The 20,451-nt window shown below is 40.1% G+C and overlaps 1 protein-coding gene across 1 annotated transcript in view; it reads right to left on the bottom strand.

Annotated features, from left to right (window-relative positions):
• Positions 1-20,451, bottom strand: part of CACNA1G (calcium voltage-gated channel subunit alpha1 G) — a gene marked incomplete at its 5' end in the record, with an annotated part of 425,627 nt that overhangs the window by 104,110 nt on the left and 301,066 nt on the right. Inside the window, 4 exons of the mRNA XM_083353918.1 lie at positions 522-622; positions 15,123-15,563; positions 15,740-15,924; positions 17,592-17,685. Coding sequence (XP_083210044.1) covers positions 522-622; positions 15,123-15,563; positions 15,740-15,924; positions 17,592-17,685 — 821 coding nt within the window. The remainder of the gene's footprint in view (positions 1-521; positions 623-15,122; positions 15,564-15,739; positions 15,925-17,591; positions 17,686-20,451) is intronic.

Raw genomic sequence — 20,451 nt, 5'->3', positions numbered from 1 at the left:
TACTAAGGAAGGATTTTAGGGGCCATGGATGGTAGGTGAGGTGAAAACTGATGAGCAGCTGAGCAAAGCTAGAAATAATTTAATAGTTATTGCTGCTACTACCATGATATACTATTTTACACTATGACATAATTGTCTGGAAACTTTGCGCTTCTCTAAATTGGCAGCAGTTCTTCAGGATCATTCCTCCATTACTTCATACTAGATACTTCTTTAAAATGGAAATATCATATCAGGACTTTTGGCATGCCAATCACATGGCTTTTCACTGGGTTATAATTTTCCCCTAAATCCGTCTGTGTTATGATTTATAGATTATAACATATAGTAATTGTCTTCTCAGAAATATTAGATGCAGACAGAACTTGTGAATACTGATGCCAATCTTTTAGATAAGAAGGCTTCTTTCGCCATTTTGGCCTCTGATAATTCTGCAGGAATGTTGTGATTGCTACTCTCAGCAAACATTAAGCCCAGCATGTTCCAACATACTTCCACCAGTCAAATATGGGATGCCTTACTTAGATTGAGGAGCAAAGATGTAGACAGACCAGGAATCTCTCTCCTTGCACCAGGAAGGAAGGTGTGCCCTTATCCAAGCCTTCATGCGATCCTTTTTACTCTTAAAGAGAAAGAGAGAAAGTCATTGGGAAGTCAGTCATTCTACATTGAACACCAGGATCTGAAAACCAGACAGCAGACCAGTGAAGAGTTCATTTGGTTCTCTAATTTCCGTTCTTCTGCCCCCAGTCCTGAATATATTTTGCTGGTCCTCAAGCCGGAGATCATCTCTGACTGGGACATCTAGGTTGTAAACCATGGACTAAAACAAACAAAGCTACTTTTCAATCCTTTATACAGGTAGACCTTGATTTACAACAGCTCATTTAGTGACCGTTCAAACTTACAACAGCACTGAAAAAAGTGACTTATGGCCATTTTTCACACTTGCAACCAGCATCCCCCTGGTCACTTAATCAAAATTAAGACACTTGGTAACTGGTTTATATTTATGATGGTTGCACTGTCCCAGGGTCATGTGATCACCTTTTGCAACCTTCTGACAAGTAAAGTCGAAGGGGGAGCCAGACTCACTTAACAACCATGTCACTAACTTAACAGCTGAACATTCACTTAAGAACTGTGACAAGAACGGTAGTAAAATGGGGCAAAAAATCACTTAACAAATGTCTTAGCAACAGAAATTTTGGGCTCAGTTGTGGTTGTAAGTTGAGGACTACCTGTAGTATTTTTATGAGACCAAAATGGTGTGGAATGGAAGCAAATAATGGGTATCCTTTTCCACTCCATACAGGGAAGGAAGAAAATATATGTAAAATACACACAGTTTAACAGCTTAACACCGGCCTCCCAAGTCAATTCTGCATAAGTTCACAGAGATTAAAGGTTCCCCCGCACATGCATGCTAGTCGTTTCCGACTCTAGGGGCCGGTGCTCATCTCCGTTTCAAAGCCGAAGAGCCAGCGCTTGTCCGAGGACGTCTCAGTGGTCATGTGGCCGGCATGACTAGACGCCAAAGGCGCACGGAACGCTGTTACCTTCCCACCGGAGTGGTCCCTATTTTTCTACTTGCATTTTTACGTGCTTTCGAACTGCTAGGTTGGCCGAAGCTGGGACAAGTAACAGGCGCTCACTCTGTTACGCGGCACTCGGGATTCAACCCGCCAAACTGCCGACCTTCTGATCGACAAGCTCAGCGTCCTAACCCACTGAGCCACTGTGTCCCTTACAGAGATTATGTCCCATTTAAAAGCCTAACAGCCCACGGATAAAAGCTATTTTATACAGCTACCGGCACAATGAGACAATTGTGTTGCAATTGCAGGTGGCCAGCTATGACTGTAAAAATTTCCCCAATTGGCATAAAATGAAGCCACTCCCCTCACATTTGCTTCCTGGAAAATCCTAGAATGAGGCCATCCACCATACTGCAGAGGTAAGGGAGTCTATTTCTCTTTAAGAGGGCATCAATCCTCTAAAAACAGATTTCACTCTGACAGGAAGCAAACAAACAAACAGAAGCTAAGTTTCCATACCACGCATTTTGGAGAGGTGGTTGGTTTAAAAAGCCACAATGGCTTTACACCAAGAAAAAACAAGTCAGATTGTCTCCAGGGGTATGGATGGGTGAGTGTAGGGTTTCTGCTGCTACCTGCATTATCACAGAAAGAGATACATTGGGATAAATTTTCCAGCACCAATCCTACAGTAAAAAAGCAACCTGTGCATACTATATAGGCAAAAATTAAGCAATGTCAAAAAATATCCTGAAATGAATAATATTTCAATTCTCTTTTACCTCAAAAAGCTCTCTATATTATGAAAGGGACATGGTGGCTCAGTGGGTTAGGACGCTGAGCTTGTTGATCAGAAGATCGGCAGTTTGGCGGGTCGAATCCCAAGTGCCGTGTAACAGAGTGAGTGCAGCTTCTGAAGATGGGATTGCTGGTCTCCCTGGGCTTTTAGCAATTCTATGATACTCCGAGAGCCACTTTAACTAAATGTAACCCACATTGAACTGCACTGAATTTATTTCTGAAGAAATACATCTTGCATGGTGGTGCAATATGAATAATAGTGCGTATGGTTGATACAAGGGACATGGTGGCTCAGTGGGTTAGGACGCTGAGCTTGTCGATCAGATGGTCGGCAGTTTGGTGGGTCAAATCCCGAGTGCCGCATAACAGAGTGAGCGCCTGTTACTCGTCCCAGCTTCTGCCAACCTAGCAGTTCGAAAGCACGTAAAAATGCAAGTAGAAAAATAGGGACCACTACGGTGGGAAGGTAACAGCGTTCCGTGCACCTTTGGCATCTAGTCATGCTGGCCACATGACCACGGAGACGTCCTCGGACAAGCGCTGGCTCTTCAGCTTTGAAATGGAGATCAGCACCGGCCTCTAGAGTCAGAAACGACTAGCATGCATGTGCGGGGGAACCTTTACCTTTACCTTTATTATGAAGTCCAGCTTTCAGATATAAGCTCAGGCATGTGACTAATTCAATACTTCTGGCAGAATTTTAGGAGACAAATGTAGCTGAATCAAAATATGTCACCTGGTTATAAGGCCAACATAGAGTTTACAAAAGAATATTTTCTCAGAGACAGACATTGCCCAAAAGCACCAGGGAAGAAAAAAAATCAACAAAGCTTGAATTTCTTGTGTTATTATATGGGTCAAGTCACTATGATGTAAAATCACAGTCTGCTGGAAAGCAAATTAAGCCAAGTGAGACAAAACAAATCAAAAAGATTCCCAAGGTGGCAAATGTAAATTTAAAATTATAAAATTCTAAGCATTAAAATATTATCTACAAGCTAGAAAACTATTCTTTGCTTCAGCTCTGAAAAACCTGACAGCTCTCTTGTTGCTTATTATTCAAACCTCAGTGAGCATGCATTGTTTGAAACAAATGACTACATTTCAAATTAAATATATTTCTAGTCATTGGGAATATATGAACAGTTTGCCAATTAAAGTCAGACCTATATGTTATCTCTCCCAAGCTGCATGGTGGGAAAGCAGGGTGGACCTGTACCATGCATTAAGATACCGTAGCTGTAGTTCATGTTAGATAATTAGGCAAATTGGAAGAGAAGTCCTGTACAATAAATTTTGGTCTTTATTGCTGCTGTGCCCACAAATGCAATTTCTAACAAATGAATAGCAACTGCTCAATTATACAGATTGTATATAAAAAAAGCAAGCTTCAGGTTCTTCATGGAATTTCACATGAAATTTGGTTTCTAAGCATTATGATTCCAATTACTAAATGCATGTTGATTTGGGTTTAATCCTTTTTCCATAGTCCAGTTGGGCATTTGCACTACTGGGAAGCAACAAAATATAAACCCATCATGCACAGACAGACCTTTCCTTGCTAAAAGAGGATCCTATTGCAAACAGATGACTAGAAAAACAATAGCACAAAGTGTCATGGTCAATAACAGCCAAAGTCAATGACTTGTATGACCAAAACATGTCCATAAGCTTTCCCTGGCAGGTGGATATTATATTAGCAGTATATGAACACTAAAGGTAAACATTCCCATTATTAAAGTTCATGTATTTTGCTCTAGGGCCATCAATGCTAGAGGGACTTCATTAAAAAAAATCTCTGTTACAGTAGGACAAATCCCTGTGCAAAAATGTATACAGTACTGCAATTATTTTAAAAGAAGGATACTGTTTTAAATGTCAGGCTAAAGGATACGTTTTCTCTCTCTGTGTCAATACTTGAACCATCTCCAGACAATATCAGAAGTCCCTGGGGCAACTGTTGGGTTTGGATATATAGGCTAAATTAATAGAAATCATTTGTTGATCAGTTCTGTCTTATCTACATGGAAGCTGCTTTGCTGAAGGTTATATCTTCTTTCCTTCCTTTCCTTCCACATTCTTCGCCTCTCTGCTTTGTTCCGCCTCTGGGGATGGAGGGGGAAATTTACTCTGCACCTTTTCCTCATGTTTGTTTGTGTGTGTGTGTGTGTGTGTGTGTGTGTGTGTGTGTGTGTGTGTTTGAAGCCTCCGTTTGCCTGCCTGGCAAGGCAGGGGAAATTTGCTCGGCCTCCTCTCTGGTGTATGTCTTGCTTAGGTAAGCTCCACTTTAATCAAATCCTGTTCTGCACACGTGCATGCACGTGCGCATGCGCACGCGTATTTTGCGGCTCCCAGGGTTTTTTTTAGTGAGAGAACCGGTTCCAAGTGGCTCTTTCACCGATTCAGGTTGCCTACCCCTGGTCTAATGAGATAGGAACTCCCTTTTGGTGTAGATGTTTAGATGTTGACCCTCAACCCCTTATTGTCCTCCACCCAGTGCCTTTCAGTGATGGCAAATCTAAACATAATTCAGAAGCGTAATGGCTGCAAGGCATCTGATTAGAGAGGGCAGTTAGATTATAAGAAAGAAATGTACCTATATCCCAGTGATAGTTGGTTATAACAATATTGTTACTTATGTAGCATTTCACCACATCAACTGACTCCTTTTCTTGTTTTTTTTCCTTACAAAGTATTTACTATTTAGGGACTTCTATAACAGGAAGTTGCAAATACACACGAAAGTCATCAGACGGAATGGACCATGTTGTCCTCAAATACCAGAAGCAGCCCCCCATCCCCAATGAATTCCAACATTTCTTAAAAATAAGCAAAACTGGGTTTTTTTGGATACTTGGCAATAAATCCAAGATCTGTGCATATAGTAGAAGTGAACTAGTATATACTATGAGCTCAGTTTAAAACCTTTTAGCCATAGATATTAAACAGAACAATAAGCCAGTTTGATCTAGTGGTTAAAGTGCTACTCCAGAAACAAGGAAGCTATGGGTTCTAGTCTGGCCTTAGGCACGGAAACTGGCTTGCGGCTTTGAGCCAGTCACTCTTTCTCATTCCTACTCATCTCACAAGATTGTTGTTGTGTAGAAAAGAGGCAGAAGTAGGAGTATTGAATATGCTTACTGCCTTGAGTTGTTTATAAAAATAACAAAAGTGGGATATAAACAAACAAATAAATAAAATGAGCACTGTGATGAAAGTGCTTGGGGATGAACAGTATTTTGGTATAAGAACATTACTTGTCAACTCAAATATGAACTGTTCTGATTATACTGTATGAATAAATAGAGTATATCCTTGTCTTTTGCTTCTTTGCTCCATAGCAAAAAATATGCAGTATTTGGTCTACTGACTAAACCCGTGATTGCCATAGAACACAGTTTAAGTTCTGCCCTACCCAAACAAGGTTTGCATCTACTGTGGAGCACCTGATTCCCCAATGTCCACCAGACCTTTTATTCAAAGCATTACATGAAGAAAACTCTGTAGTTAAGTTAAAACTAATCAGTGGTCTAGAACCATCTTTTATATTTTATCTTTTGTCCAATTTTCATGTCAGTGATGGTTTGGGTTTATTTAATTTATTTAGCTTTGTTGTTAGCAGTGAAGTCGTTTCTGACCTATCGCGACCCCATGGCCAATGTTCCTCCAGGCCTTCCGGTCCTCTACCATTTTCTGGAGTCCTAAATGGTATCTGACTTTCAACTTCTGGCCTTCTAAAGAGCACTCAGGGTTGATCTCCTCTAGGACTGACCGGTTTGATCGCCTTGCAGACCAAGGGACTCGCAGGAGTCTTCTCCAGCACCATAGTTCAAAGGCTTCAATTCTTTGGTGCTCAGCCTTTCTTATGGTCCAACTTTCACTGCCATACATTACAACTGGAAAGACCATAGCCTTGACTATACACACTTTTGTTGGCAGGGTGAGGTCTCTGCTTTTTAGTGTGCTGTCTAGATTTGCCATTGCTTTTCTCCCCAGGAGCAAGCGTCTTTTAATTTCTTGGCTACAGTCCCCATCTGTGGTGATCTTGGAGCCCAGGAAAATAAAATCTGTCACTACCTCCATTTCTTCCCCATCTACTACTGTTGTTTATTTTTGTTGTTTTTGTTGTTGTCAGCTGCTAAGTCATGTCCGACCCATCGCGACCCCATGGACACCATTCCTCCAGGCCTTCCTGTCCTCTACCATCTTCTGGAGTCTATTTAAGCTCACGCCTATTGCTTCAGTGACTCCATCCAGCCACCTCATTCTCTGTCGTCCCCTTCTTCTATTGCCCTCAATCTTTCCCAGCATTAGGCTCTTCTCCAGTGAGTCCTTCCTTCTCATTAGGTGGCCAAAGTATTTGATTTGCCATGGCTTTCCTCCCCAGGAGCAAGCGTCTTTTAATTACTTGGCTGCAGTCCCCGTCTGCAGTGCTCTTGGAGCCCAGGAAAATAAAATCTGTCACTACCTCCATTTCTTCCCCATCTATTTGCCAGGAATTGAGAGGGCCGGATGCCATGATATTGGTTTTCTTAATGTTAAGTTTCAGCCCAACTTTTGCACTCTCCTTCTTCACCTGCCACAAGAGGCTCTTTAGTTCCTCTTCACTTTCTGCCATTAGAGTGGTATCATCTGCATATCTTAGGTTGCTGATATTTCTCCCGGCAATCTTAATTCCAACTTTTGATTCATCTAGCCTTGCCTTTCTCATGATGTGCTCTGCATATAAGTTAAATAGGCAGTGTGACAGTATACAGCCTTGCCGGACTCCTTTCCCAATTTTGAACCAATCAGTGGTTCCGTTTCCAGTTCTCACTGTTGCTTCTTGACCCGCATATAGGTTTCTCAAGAGACAAATAAGATGGTCTGGTACTCCCATCTCTTTAAGAACTTGCCACAGTTTGTTGTGATCCACACAATCAAAGGCTTTAGCATAGTCAATGAAGCAGAAGTAGATGTTTTTCTGCAACTTCCTAGCTTTCTCCATGATCCAGCGTATCTTGGCAATTTGATCTCTAGTTCCTCTACCTCTTCAAAATCCTGCCTGTACTTCTGGTAGTTCTTGATCCACATACTGCTGGAATCTAGCTTGTAGGATTTTAAGCATAACTTTACTAGCATGTGAAATGAGTGCAATTGTGCGATAGCTTGAACATTCTTTGGCACTGCCTTTCTTTGGAATTGGAATGTAAACTGATCTTTTCCAATCCTGTGGCCACTGTTGAGTTTTCCAAATTTGCTGGCAAATTGAGTGTAGCACTTTTACTGCTTCATCTTTTAAGATTTTGAATAGCTCAGCTGGAATACTCTCTCCTCCACTAGCTCTGTTGTTGCTCAGCTTTCCTAAGGCCCATTTCACTTCACATTCTAGGATGTCTGGCTCGAGGTCAGAGACCTCCTCATTGTGGTTATCAGGGACATTAAGCTCATTCTTGTATAGTTCTTCTGTGTAATTTTGCCACCTCTTCTTAATCTCTTCTGCCTCTGTTAGGTCCCTGCCATTTTGGTTCTTTATCATGCCCATTTTTGCATTGAACGTTCCCTTTATCTCTCCAATTTTCTTGAAGAGATCTCTGGTCCTCCCTATTCTATTGTTTTCTTCTATTTCTTTGGACTGTTCATTTAAGAAGGCATTCTTATCTCTTCTAGCTATTCTCTGGAATTCTGCATTCAATTGGACATATTTTTCTTTTTCTCCCTTGCCTTTCACTTCCCTTCTTTCCTCAGCTATTTGCAAAGCTTCCTCAGACAGCCATTTTGCTTTCTTGCATTTCTTTTACTTTTGGTTTCCTACTTTAGTATTCCAATCCCCCATGATGATAAGGACATCATTTTTGGTGTTAGTTCTATAAGGTGCTGTAAGGCTTCATAGAACTGATCAATTTCATCCTCTTCAGCACTGGTGGTTGGGGCATAGACTTGCACTACTGTGATATTGAATGGTTTGCCTTGGATTCGAACTGAGATCATTCTGTCATTTTGGGTATTGTATTCCAGTATTGCTTTTCCTTTTCTTTTATTGACTATGAAGGCTACTCCATTTCTTCTGAGGGATTCTTGCCCGCAGTAGTATACCTGATGGTCATCTGAATTAAATTCACCCATTCCTGTCCATTTTAGTTCGCTGATTTCTAAGATGTTGATGTTCAGTCTTGTCATCTCTTGTTTGATCATGTCCAGCTTGCCTTGATTCATGGATCTTACATTCCAGGTTCCTATGGAAAAAAAATCTTTACAGCATCAGACTTTCCTTTCACCACCAGATACATCCACAGCTGAGCATCCTTTCAACTTTGGCCCAGTCGCTTCATTCTTTCTGGCGCTACTAGTACTAGCCCTCTGCTCTTCCCCAGCAGCATATTGGACACCATCCGACCTGAGGGGCTCATCTTCCAGCATCATATCGTTTTGCCTTTTGGTACTGTCCATAGGGTTTTCATGGCAAATATACTGGAGTGGGTTGCCATTTTCTTCTCCAGTGGATCACATTTTGTCAGAACTCTCGGCTATGACCTGTCCATCTTGGGTGGTCCTGCACGGCATAGCTCATAGCTTCATTGAATTACACAAGCCCCTTCGTCATGACAAGGCAGTAATCCATGAAGGGTATTTAATAGATAAAGATAGTTAACTATGTGGTCAAACCATTAAAAGGCTAAATGAGATAACATTTGTTTTGTCTATAAGAGATGATGTTTGTGTATGTTTGGACTCTCCTGAGTAACATATTGGTACCTGTTCAGATACAATATTTTGCATGTTTTTAAAAAAGTTCTTCAGACTCAGTTCTCCCAACCTGGAGTTCTCTGGATATATTGGACTATGTGTTCCATCACTTGCAGTTTATTGTATATAATATTCAGTGCCTGTGTTGGTTGAGGATTATAGACATTGGTATCCAGTATATTTGAGAAACATCAGTGGAACAAGAGTGCCGCAGTATAATTTCAGTTTCTCTCCTTGGGAAGACTAGAAGTGCTAGCTTGCTTACAATCAGCTTGATTGCTTCTAGAGTTCACATTATGTTCAAAGCGATGGCTCAGTTATTTTATTCAAATCTCATCTACTTCAGAAGACACACCTGGTCAGCATGAATAAAGATGTAGGAGAAGAAAACACAGCAATAAATGCATTTAAGATAGTAAATATTGTGAAGAGAAGCTGAAATTTAGCAATGCAAGCCAAGACTGAACATATGTATCCCCCAAAAAGAACATTTGGCCGATGGTGCAACCTGCTTCATTTTTAAAAATATCAACTGGTGTATTACATATATAGGAGCCAATTTGGTATAGTGGCTAAGGTATCAGGCCAGAAAACAGGAGATCCTGAGTTCTAGTCCTGCCTTTGGCATGAAGCCACTGGGTTACCCTGGGCCAGTCACCTCCTCTCAGCCTTAAGTAACAGGCAATGGCAAAAAAAAAACCTTGCCAAGAAAATGGCAGAAATTTGTTCAGGTGGGAATTAAATACTGACTTAAAGGCACATTCTACTTATACAGGTGGTGAACAAATTGGGACCAAAACTGTCATTGCTAAGTGATGAGGTTGTAAAGTGTGACATCACAACTACACCACTTAGTAATGGCAGTCTGAGAAGCTGTCGTTAAGCGAGGATCTCGATTTCTGACTTCTGCCAGAAGTCAGAAGTCATTAACTTTGCCTGTTAGAAGCTGGCAGGGAACGTCAGAAATCATATCACATGGGGTCTATGACAACTCGCCACAGCCAACTTTTCCACAGGACCACTCGCTGTGGGAGAAGAGTTACAGTAATATCAAAGAAATGGTGGAATAAAATCATTAAAGAAAGGATGCCGAATGAGTGACCGAATGAAATGTGAATGGCAAAAATGAAATGATTTTTTAATTTACTTTAAATAACTAAATTGAATTGTTAAATTGTCCTGTGGTGTATTTTCCCGTACGAGTTGCCTGCAGCGAGTTGGCTGCGGTGAGTTGTCCCATTCCATATCATGTGACTGCACGATGTCATAATTTTGATCCAGGTGCTGAGTGCCCAGCTTGCAAAAGCATGTTTGTGAGAGTGCTGCAATACTGGAACGCAGAGGACCTGTTGAAACTTCAAACAGTTGCTGAATGTATGGAGGTAACTTGACGGCCACCTGTTATTGACAAATAGGGATATATTTTTTTAAGCCTTCAGAGTTTCCACTGAGTAGGCGTATTTAAATTTCTCTGACTATAAATGTACTAAACAAAGCAGAACTGCTTCTGGTCAGAAGAAAGGTAAGCATACAAATTATGGGAGTGAAGCTGTTCCAGAAATTTTGCAATCCTAAAAGATCAGGTTCCTAGCGTGAGAGTGTCCTTGATAATTTACTCTTGTTGATTTTCTAGGAGAGTGAAACAGAAAGGATTGTATTTGAACAGCTATACTTAGTGTACTAGCTTGATTTTGACTGATTTGTCTTTAAATCCTAGTTCGATCATATCTACATGATTATCATGTACTTAAAAGGGCTAACTCTGAACAGCAGATGGTTAGATGCACAAAATATTGCACTTGAGTGTGTGATTTGGAGATATTATATCAATATTGAAAGATCCAAAACTGATTACTTTTGCTTTATTCAAGATAACGGTTTTAATTTTAACTGTTTTAATGGTTTATATTATTACAAATTAAGGGACTATTTGTCTTATTATTAACATATGTTGCTATTAAATTATAGGAAAAGGCCTCTCATTTTTCCCCCCATATTGCACTCAAACTGTAGTATATTTAAAATTACCTCACACTCATTGTTTCCAAAAAAGGTTTCAAAACATTTTTTTTAATTTGGCCTTGTAAGTTTAGTGTTTTGTTGTTTTAATGTTTTCAACCATTTTATTATTAACTTCTTGTCATTCCATTAAGAGCCTTGGTGGAGCAGTGGGCTAATGCCTCCTTAAGTAACACCAGCTGCCTGCAATTATTGCAGGTTCGAGTCCCACCAGGCTCAAGGTTGACTCAGCCTTCCATTCTTCCGAGGTAGGTAAAATGAGGACCCAGATTGTTGGGGGCAATTAAGCTGACTTTGTAATAATGCCGCTTGAGGATGTGTGTGAAAGCCCTAATAAGCAGGCATATACATAGAATGAAGGCTACTGCTAAGCTTGTAAGCCGCCCTGAGTCTTCGGAGAAGGGCGGGATATAAATGGAATTAAAATAAAATAAAATAAATTATTTTTTCACACTTTGTGCAACATTATAATGATTTTTAAGCAAGAATATTCAGTTGATTGATTCATCAGTCCAAACAACCAACCAACTTTTCTGGCTGGGCAGCTACAGTACAGGCATAACAGACTAGCTCCAGGTTGGCAAAGGAGTGAGACAAGGCCGTAAACTCTCCTCTTATTTATTCAACCAATATGCCAAATGTGTATTAAGGGAAGATGGACTGAGAGAAATTCATGTAGTTATAAAATATTTAGAAGAAAAATCTATAACCCGCTCTATGCTGATGATACTACAATGATAGCTGAAAATGTAGCTGAAAGAGAATCTGTAAGTCCTAATAATAATATTAAAGGAACACAGTGAACAATGGGGCTAAGTTTAAAGAGCCTTGGTGGAGCAGTGGGCTAGTGCCTCCTTAAGTAACACCAGCTGCCTGCAATTAGTGCAGGTTCGCGTCCCACCAGGCTCAAGGTTGACTCAGCCTTCCATCCTTCCGAGGTAGGTAAAATGAGGACCCAGATTGTGGGGGGCAATTAAGCTGACTTTGTAATAATGCCGCTTGGGGGGGGTGTATGAAAGCCCTAATAAGCAGGCATATACATAGAATGAAGGCTATTGCTAAGCTTGTAAGCCGCCCTGAGTCTTCGGAGAAGGGCGGGATATAAATGGAATTAAAAAAAAACAAAACAAACAAATGACAACTGGTAGAACAACCACCCACAGAATAGACAATGAAGATCCTGAAGTAGTGAATAGATTCAGCCTTTTAGGATCAACTATCAGCAATCAGTCAATAAATGTGTTATAGACTAGCAATAGGTGGAGCAAATATTAGCCTTGTAGCTTGCACAGTGCTGATATTTGTAGGTGTAAACACATCGTGGCATTTGAGGTTGACTCAGCCTTCCATCCTTCCGAGATAGGTAAAATGAGGACCCAGATTGTTGGGGGCAATTAAGCTGACTTTGTAATAATGCCGCTTGGGGTGTGTGTGAAAGCCCTAATAAGCAGGCATATACATAGAATGAAGGCTACTGCTAAGCTTGTAAGCTGCCCTGAGTCTTCGGAGAAGGGCGGGATATAAATGGAATTAAAATTAAAAAAAATTAAATTAAATTTTCCAAGTCCTTTAGGGCTGCTCCACCAAGTGATGAAGAGAAGTCCAATATTTAAAAAATGACGATACTGAAAAAAAATCAGCTACTGAATATTTCAGGGGCATACTAGATTTGGCACAATTACAGTGTATTTGTTAACCTTGCAATATAAACAGGAAATGAAGGAAAGCCTGAACAGTCTTTAAAGGATGCCACTTACTGTTACCAATGGAGTCCTTCCTAGAAAATCCGCTTAGTCTATATTTACCTAACAAAAACATTAGTGCATACTGTTTTTGTTATGCATTATGAAAGCGCATAATTAACGGTATATCTACCTTGGTCCTTGGTCTTCCAGTCCACTCATTTTCTCTACTTAAAGCTGGTATGCCTGCTCACCTTCACTATTTTTTAAATGTGATGTTGCAGAATTGGAGTTTGACAGATTGAATTCAATTTCATCAAGCCTTAATTGTTTTTGAGGCTAATTAAGTTACTATCATTATCTAGCATGATGCTATCATGCAGTCCTTGCTTGCCATTCCAGGAGTCAGGGCTACACAAGGGAGGATTTCTACAGACTGTTACTTCAATAGTTATATTCCACACCGTCAGAGCACCCAAAGACCATGTTCCTTTCTAATGGGTGTCACGTACAATCTCTCTAGTTGCCCTTGATCAAGTTGAAGTTTCAGGTTTCTGTCTTGCAATTTGCTTTCTTATAACCATCTCTGATGGTTTTTCTGTTGTCTTGAGCAGTGCTGGAATTTAAAGATCCCACCGCAAATGGCAGTGTTTTGCTGTCATGTAAAAGCTAATGTAGCTTTATCTTTATCTGCTTCAAATTGCAAGTGACTTTTTCTCTTGTTTTTAGGACCATGCCTACTGATGTTAACTAGCATTTCCTTCTTGGGAAATGGCTTCTTAGTGGCCCAGAAAAAAAAAACATCGCTAACAAGAGCATTACCTTTTTATATTGAAGTTAATACAAAAATTCCTATGGCCCTATGAGACAAAGAGGCCAATTTTTGCCCTTTACTTAGGAATCTTAATAACAGTTAATGCCAGAAGAAATCACCTGCTTGAAATTAAGGAGATTATATAGCCCTGACTTTTAAAAAAGGCTATTTTCCCTATTTCTTTTGTGTGCATAATTGCTGAAGGCAATCAAATTACTCCTGGTGCCTCACACATCTTCTAGCAAACAAAGCACAGATTCTTGGGCTAATGGAGCTTGAGTTTGTTCTCCTCCTTCCTGTTCTGACATGAAAAGGAAGATTGGGAGGAAAAGGCTGGGCATTCTCTCTATACTTCTCCCCACCCCCAGTCGAGACTTCTGTTGCACAGCTCTACTGTTAAGCAGAGTGATACAGCTAACTCAGCTCCAATCTGCGGCCTTAAGCTGGCCTTAACCTTTAGCTGTTGTAAAAGATGTTGTCTTGTGATGAATTCATTCAACAACCAATATAGGTTGTTTTCCTTAGGTGGGATTAACTTGCCCTTTGTTCAGGCCAAACTGTAACCAGGGCTAGCTCTGGTTATAAAAATATATATATATATCCTGACCAGGTTTATCTTCTCTTTCAATCTCCCAGCTGGAGTAAGGCAGAAAGTGATTGTGCCCCTGCAATGCATTGGCCAATGTGCCTTTCTCCTTACTTTCCAATAAAAGCAGAAAAGGCAAACTGACAAAGTTATTTGGATTCAAGATGACATACAGTATGAAGATTATGTGATGAGAGCTAGACTAAAGAATAAAAAGATAGGAAGTTGGAAACATATAGAACTTCTAGATATTTTTGTCCAAATGACTACTTAAGTTTAAAGATTTGTGCCAGCCCTGCCAATATGATATATTATGATATACTGTGATATATTATGATATGATATGATGGCATGACACAATCTCTTATGGGCATGTTAAAGTTACGAAGACTCTGATTTCTCTAGCTTACAGTCTTCAGTTATTTATTAACAAATGGGTATGTCAGTGCCCAGGGGACGCGGTGGCTCAGTAGGTTAGGACGCTGAGCTTGTCGATCAGAAAGTCGGCAGTTTGGTGGGTCGAATCCCGAGTGCCGTGTAACAGAGTGAGCGCCTGTTACTCGTCCCAGCTTCTGCCAACCTAGCTGTTCGAAAGCACATAAAAATGCAAGTAGAAAAATAGGTACCACTACGGTGGGAAGGTAACAGCGTTCCGTGCGCCTTTGGTGTCTAGTCATGCCGGCCACATGACCACGGAGACGTCCTCGGACAAACGCTGGCTCTTCGGCTTTGAAATGGAGATGAGTACCGGCCCCTAGAGTTGGAAACGACTAGCACGCATGTGCAGGGGAACCTTTACCTTTACCTTTTTATGTCAGTGCCCAATAGATAAGAATATATTGGCACGATATGTTATGCTACTGCAAATTAACAAGGATCAAAACATTTCATTCTCTTCTATGGCAAACAATCAAAACACAAGCAAAAAGGTGCCAAGTAAGCTAGCTCTCACTTACTAAATTGCCTTCATCATCCAAATCATCACATTCTGGGAACGGATCATCCAAATGAAGCTGCTGAATCAAGACTCTTGAGGTGGTTTTGCCATTGTAGTCTGCTGCAGAGCTGTGGCTACTGTGGATGCTGCTGGTCCGGTAAAGAGAAGGCACCTGCAGGGTATCTTGGAAATCAAAGGAGCCTTTGGTCTCTAGTGACTCCATGCGGTGAGGTATAGAGCTGTTGATGCTCCCAGTCCTGCTGCATTGCTCTTCATCTGAGCTTTCCCCTTCCTCCGAACTCTGCTTCCCATTCCCTGACAAAAGGGATTTATGCTCACTGCTCTGGTTTGTACGGCGTTTCAAGCTAGGTGCCCGCCCGATGCTGTTCCAGCTCGACCTGCGGCTGTTCCAACTACTTCCTGCATTCCATGGGCTATGTGGAGAACTCCGGGCACTGACCTGAAGTGATGCAAGTGAGAACACAAGGGATATCAACAGAATGCTAGAAGCAAGAACTAAAGTAACAGTGCCAAAAAGACATCCAACCGGTGGAATAAATTAATTTTAAAATATGCTGGCAAATGGGGAGCAAAGGCAAGGAGCAAAGGATACAAGGGAGAAGGTGAGCCACATACCGGGGATTTGAGATCAAATGTATTAGGCTCCATGGAGATGCCACTAGCTCTTCGGGAACCATAGTCCTGAGCCACTTCTCCATAGATGGCACTTTTTGGCATGGACATGGGTGTAGCTGCTGTGTGAATGATAAGTGGGGGCGTCAAGCTCTTCTTTAGCTCTGGGCGGTCACAAAGAGCCATCACTGAAAAAAGAAAAAACCAAAACATTCGTATCATGCCCTATATTGTCAGAGACATACGATTTGATGTGATCAGGACAGTTTTCATATGTGTCTTGATCATTCCTCTTTCTTATGCCTCTCAATCTTCTAATACAAGACTCTTAAATCTTCATTTTCCAGGTTCTCTAGTCCCTTTAATGTATGCTCATGAATTTTTTTTTTTTATTTGTATACCGCCCTTCTCCTGAGGGACTCAGGGCGGTGAACAGGGCAAACATATAAAAATACAAAGGTACAAAAGTTAAAAAAGAATTAAACACAATGCCCAAACTAAAACAATAAATAGATATATTAAAAACAACAATAAAATCCCAACCCATCCCCCATCAGGCCAGGCCGGCTTGTTCGAATAAGTGAGTCTTCAGATCGGGTCGGAAGGAGTGAAGGTTGGGTGCCATCCGGAGCTCGACCGGCAACCGATTCCATAAATCCCGGGCGCCCACAGAGAAGGCCCTCCCCCTGGGGGCCACCAGACGACATTCTCTGACCGATGGCACCCTGGGGAGGCCCTCTCTGTGGGAACGCACAGGGCGGAGGGAAGTTGATCCCTGAGGTACTCCGGACCCATGCCATGTAGGGCCTTGAACACCATTACCAGTACCTTGAATTGCCAATTGCACTCCTCTGTTTTCCTACTCTTGATTTAAGATACTACCAGCTTCCTCTCTGTAGTATGCAAGATAGACGGCAATCACATCTAGCAGAGGTGTGCTAGAAACGGTCTTCTTGTTGTTTCTGAACTGTAAGCACTACTGTTTTTCTATCACAGAAGTCAGGATTTAACAGGTTTTAACCTATGATGGTCATAGATTTCTCATTCTTAAGGTACACTCAGAGCAATCTTTTCACTCTTTGCCATGGAGAGATATTTGTCCCAAATATGAGCTTTATGATGAGCCACGCATCACATTCCAAATTATCTACAACATTATCCCATGCTCCTCTCTCAAGTGAAGAGAATCTTTCTCAAGGTATCTCTTACATCATATTGACTGAAGCTATAAACACACACACACAACACACACACACACACACACACACACACACACAAAAACACACACTATTGTTGCTGCAGCTACTGTATGTGCACTACTAAAAATCTGGTAGATTTTGCCACTAGATCGTAACAAATATAGAGGCATCTGAACCCCTTGCTGCCATCTAATGATCAATCAGATTTTTGCAGTCCATCTAGATACTACTAAGGAAACTAATTCAGATATATTATACAAAGACTTCTGTGGAGATTCTCAGTCTTCTAGGTCATAGCTGCCTGAAAGGTGCTTTTTTTTCCTTCAAAAGGCAACTCGAGTGTTTTTTTTCCTTGAGAAAGAAGAAAATGTTTTGCTTCTCATCAGAACAAGATGGATGGACTCAGATACGATGGTTATGGGTGCATCTCTGGAAGACTTGAAGGACCATGTTGGAGAGTCCTGAGAAAAACTATTTATGTGACTGCTATGAGTTGATACCAGAATATAAATCAATAAAGGTATTACTAAAGAAAGGTAATGCATTTCCTCTTTTTCTGCTTTTTTATACTTAATAACCAAGAAAATAAGAATACGTATAACAAATGGAAAACATTTCTTAGCAGGAAAAACAGCAATAATCACTTTGTTACTTACAAGCTGGATTTGAAAAATTTTGCTTAAGTCCACACTCTTCTTCCAAAGTATGGGGAAAAAGTTCCCCCTCAGAATCGGACTTAGTAGCATCCCCCTAGAGAGAAACAAAACTCCTTAGCCAGCAGGAAAAATAGGATAAGTTACCTGGCCATTCCCTGTCTGAATAAGAGGACTCTTCCTCCCCCCTACACACAAGGTTCACTGCTCCACAGAAACTGTTGCCACATTAGGACACAACTTTCCACAACATGAGGCATGCAAATATTTAATTCCACATCTGTAGTCCAGTTGTACTAAACAATACATTTTTGAAAAGGGCAACTAAAGCAGCTAAGGGCCTTGAGAGAAGCAAAAATAATTGTTTTAACCTCATTCTGCTAGAAACTTGGCCTGGAAGCATTGTTAACTCTCAGCCTTCTAACATTTTCCCCTCAAGGTCTTCAAAGGAATCATCTTAATTTCCAAGCACTTATAACTCTTTCTACTCTAATAAATATTTTAGCCCAATCACAATAGATTTAATCAGACATCTGAAAGTATGTCTTGGTTGTTTATATTGACTAAATGGAGGTGATGGAGGTGGTAAGTAGAAGGCAGAAATTTTAATCAATTGCATGCAGCCTTGATTCAGAATTTGCTGTATATACTTTTCAGATCGATTCCTATAAAGTACAGACCCATTAATTTGAATAGTTGAAAGGAACAAGGCAGGGATCAACTCTATCTATCTATCTATCTATCTATCTATCTATCTATCTATCTATCTATCTATCTATCTATCTATCTACCTACCTACCTACCTACCTACCTACCTACCCATCCACAGAACCACTGCAGTTTCATACAACAGCCTAACTTTTACCTCTCAAAATTGGTTAATTAGAGATCTAGTTGAGATGAAATGGACATCTATTTTAGTAATATGATTTGGGGGACAGACATTCTGGGCCTATCCTTGATTTAATTCAACAGTCATTAGGATGAATTGAAGGGCTGTCTCTCAAAAGTAATGTTTGGCTTCTGACAGTGAAATCAGAATCAAGAGCCTGTAAATAATGGGCATTTGCCATACTGACAAGGCTTTTTTATCAAATTATAATGAAGTTCACAAGGCCTTTTTTATTTGAGAGTTACCCTATAATTTCTTTAACATTCAATGGTAATTGTCTTTATTTGTCCACTTCATTTTCTTTCTTGACCTCATTTTCAAATCAAACTTTATTACCATTTTGGAGCCCATCTCTGGACCAATCAAATGATAATAAGACTTAGCACTAAGTCACATGTGCTTTGATTTTGGTTTAACATGTTTTGTGTATAAGCACTGTAATTTATAAGCCATGGTTAATGACTATCTATGACATTTGAACTCAGTTAACTATGGTTTAAGGAAACCACAATTAAGCGATAATGACTTAATGTAACTTAATAATCTATTGTATGAACCAGGAATAAATAGTCCAGAAGGACTGAAGGCTGCTTTTCTGGCAATTATGACCCAAGATAGCTTCATAGAGACAGTCAACAGAGGAAATCAATAGGTGATAACACACACATATGCAAAAAACCTTATGAAATCAGGAAAAAAGGCAATTAACCCAGCAAAATATGACAAGATCCATGCTGCTGTACTAAAAAGGTTTAGCTCACCATGATGGCACTTGATGCTTGAGAAAAACTTGAAAAGTGGAACAGGTTTGGTTGGGAGGATAATGTGCAATAGCAGGCTTTTAAAATTAATTGAAATGTTTGCCTGATTAGCATCCAGGTCACATCATCAATGCACTGACCTTTATTTTTCCAATTAAATGTGTGCTTGTGCATCTGTGTAAACATATCTGCAAGGCATTTCTTTCCAATCAAGCTATGGACTTTTTAAAGCTGTATCTTGCATTTAAGCACAGGGAATTCATAAATAGGAAACCCTGCACCTTTCTATCCCTATTCAGCCCTTGGAAAACATAAAACAGGGAAAGAACATGAGTTCTGCATGATGCTCCCTGCTCTTCTCCATTTGGGTCTGGCTACTGATTGTGAAAATTTGAAGAAAATCTCCTACTTGATCTGGATTTTCCTTGGATTTGACATCCAGTGAATTGTATTCATTCAAACAGGATTCCACCAATTTCTACTCAAATCCTCCTTACTAACACTTAAGAGGTCAGGATCAAGGCAATGAAGCCAGCATGCACGTCCTTGGGCTCTTTCCAACAGGACAGAATCCTGTTTTTGAAGGTTTAAGTAAAGCTATTCTAAGCAAATGAAACCAACAACAAACCTCTGAAGAATACATGATACAGTTCAGATGAACTTGTGACTAGATTTTTATTGTGATTCAGAGTTAAGTTGATGTCCCTTCCTTTGGATATTTTTCCAATAAACATATTAGAAGTCATCTGCTTCTTTTAATGCTAAAATAAGGCTAGAAGCAGTAATCCATCTGCAACTATATGAATTAATTTATTAGTAATTTAGTTAGGTCTTACCCATATTTCTTCATAAAGTATTATAAGAAGTACAGTATATAAAAAAGATAAAGTAATTTTCTCTTAGTGGTTGCCTTAATGCATGTTAATTTAAGTGTAGTATTTCAATCTTTCATGATTAACCGATCCCTTATACCAAAATAATTTAGTCCAATGTAAGGGATGGTCTTTATTTATTTTGTGTTGCTTAAATGTCATAATGGAAATGGTCCCTTGAGAATGATCCTCAGAATTAATAACATGGTAGTAACATAGCTGCCCATTTCTCTTTATTGAGACAGTGCATTTGAGCTCATTTTCTCAATAATAAATGATTAACTTGAGATAAATGGCAATCTTAATTAAATATTTATGCTGTAAGCCTCCTAAAGTCA

Source organism: Vipera ursinii (assembly GCF_947247035.1).
Source record: "Vipera ursinii genome assembly, chromosome: 2".
Classification (NCBI taxonomy): domain Eukaryota; kingdom Metazoa; phylum Chordata; class Lepidosauria; order Squamata; family Viperidae; genus Vipera; species Vipera ursinii.
This window is presented reverse-complemented; position numbering and strand designations above follow the sequence as displayed.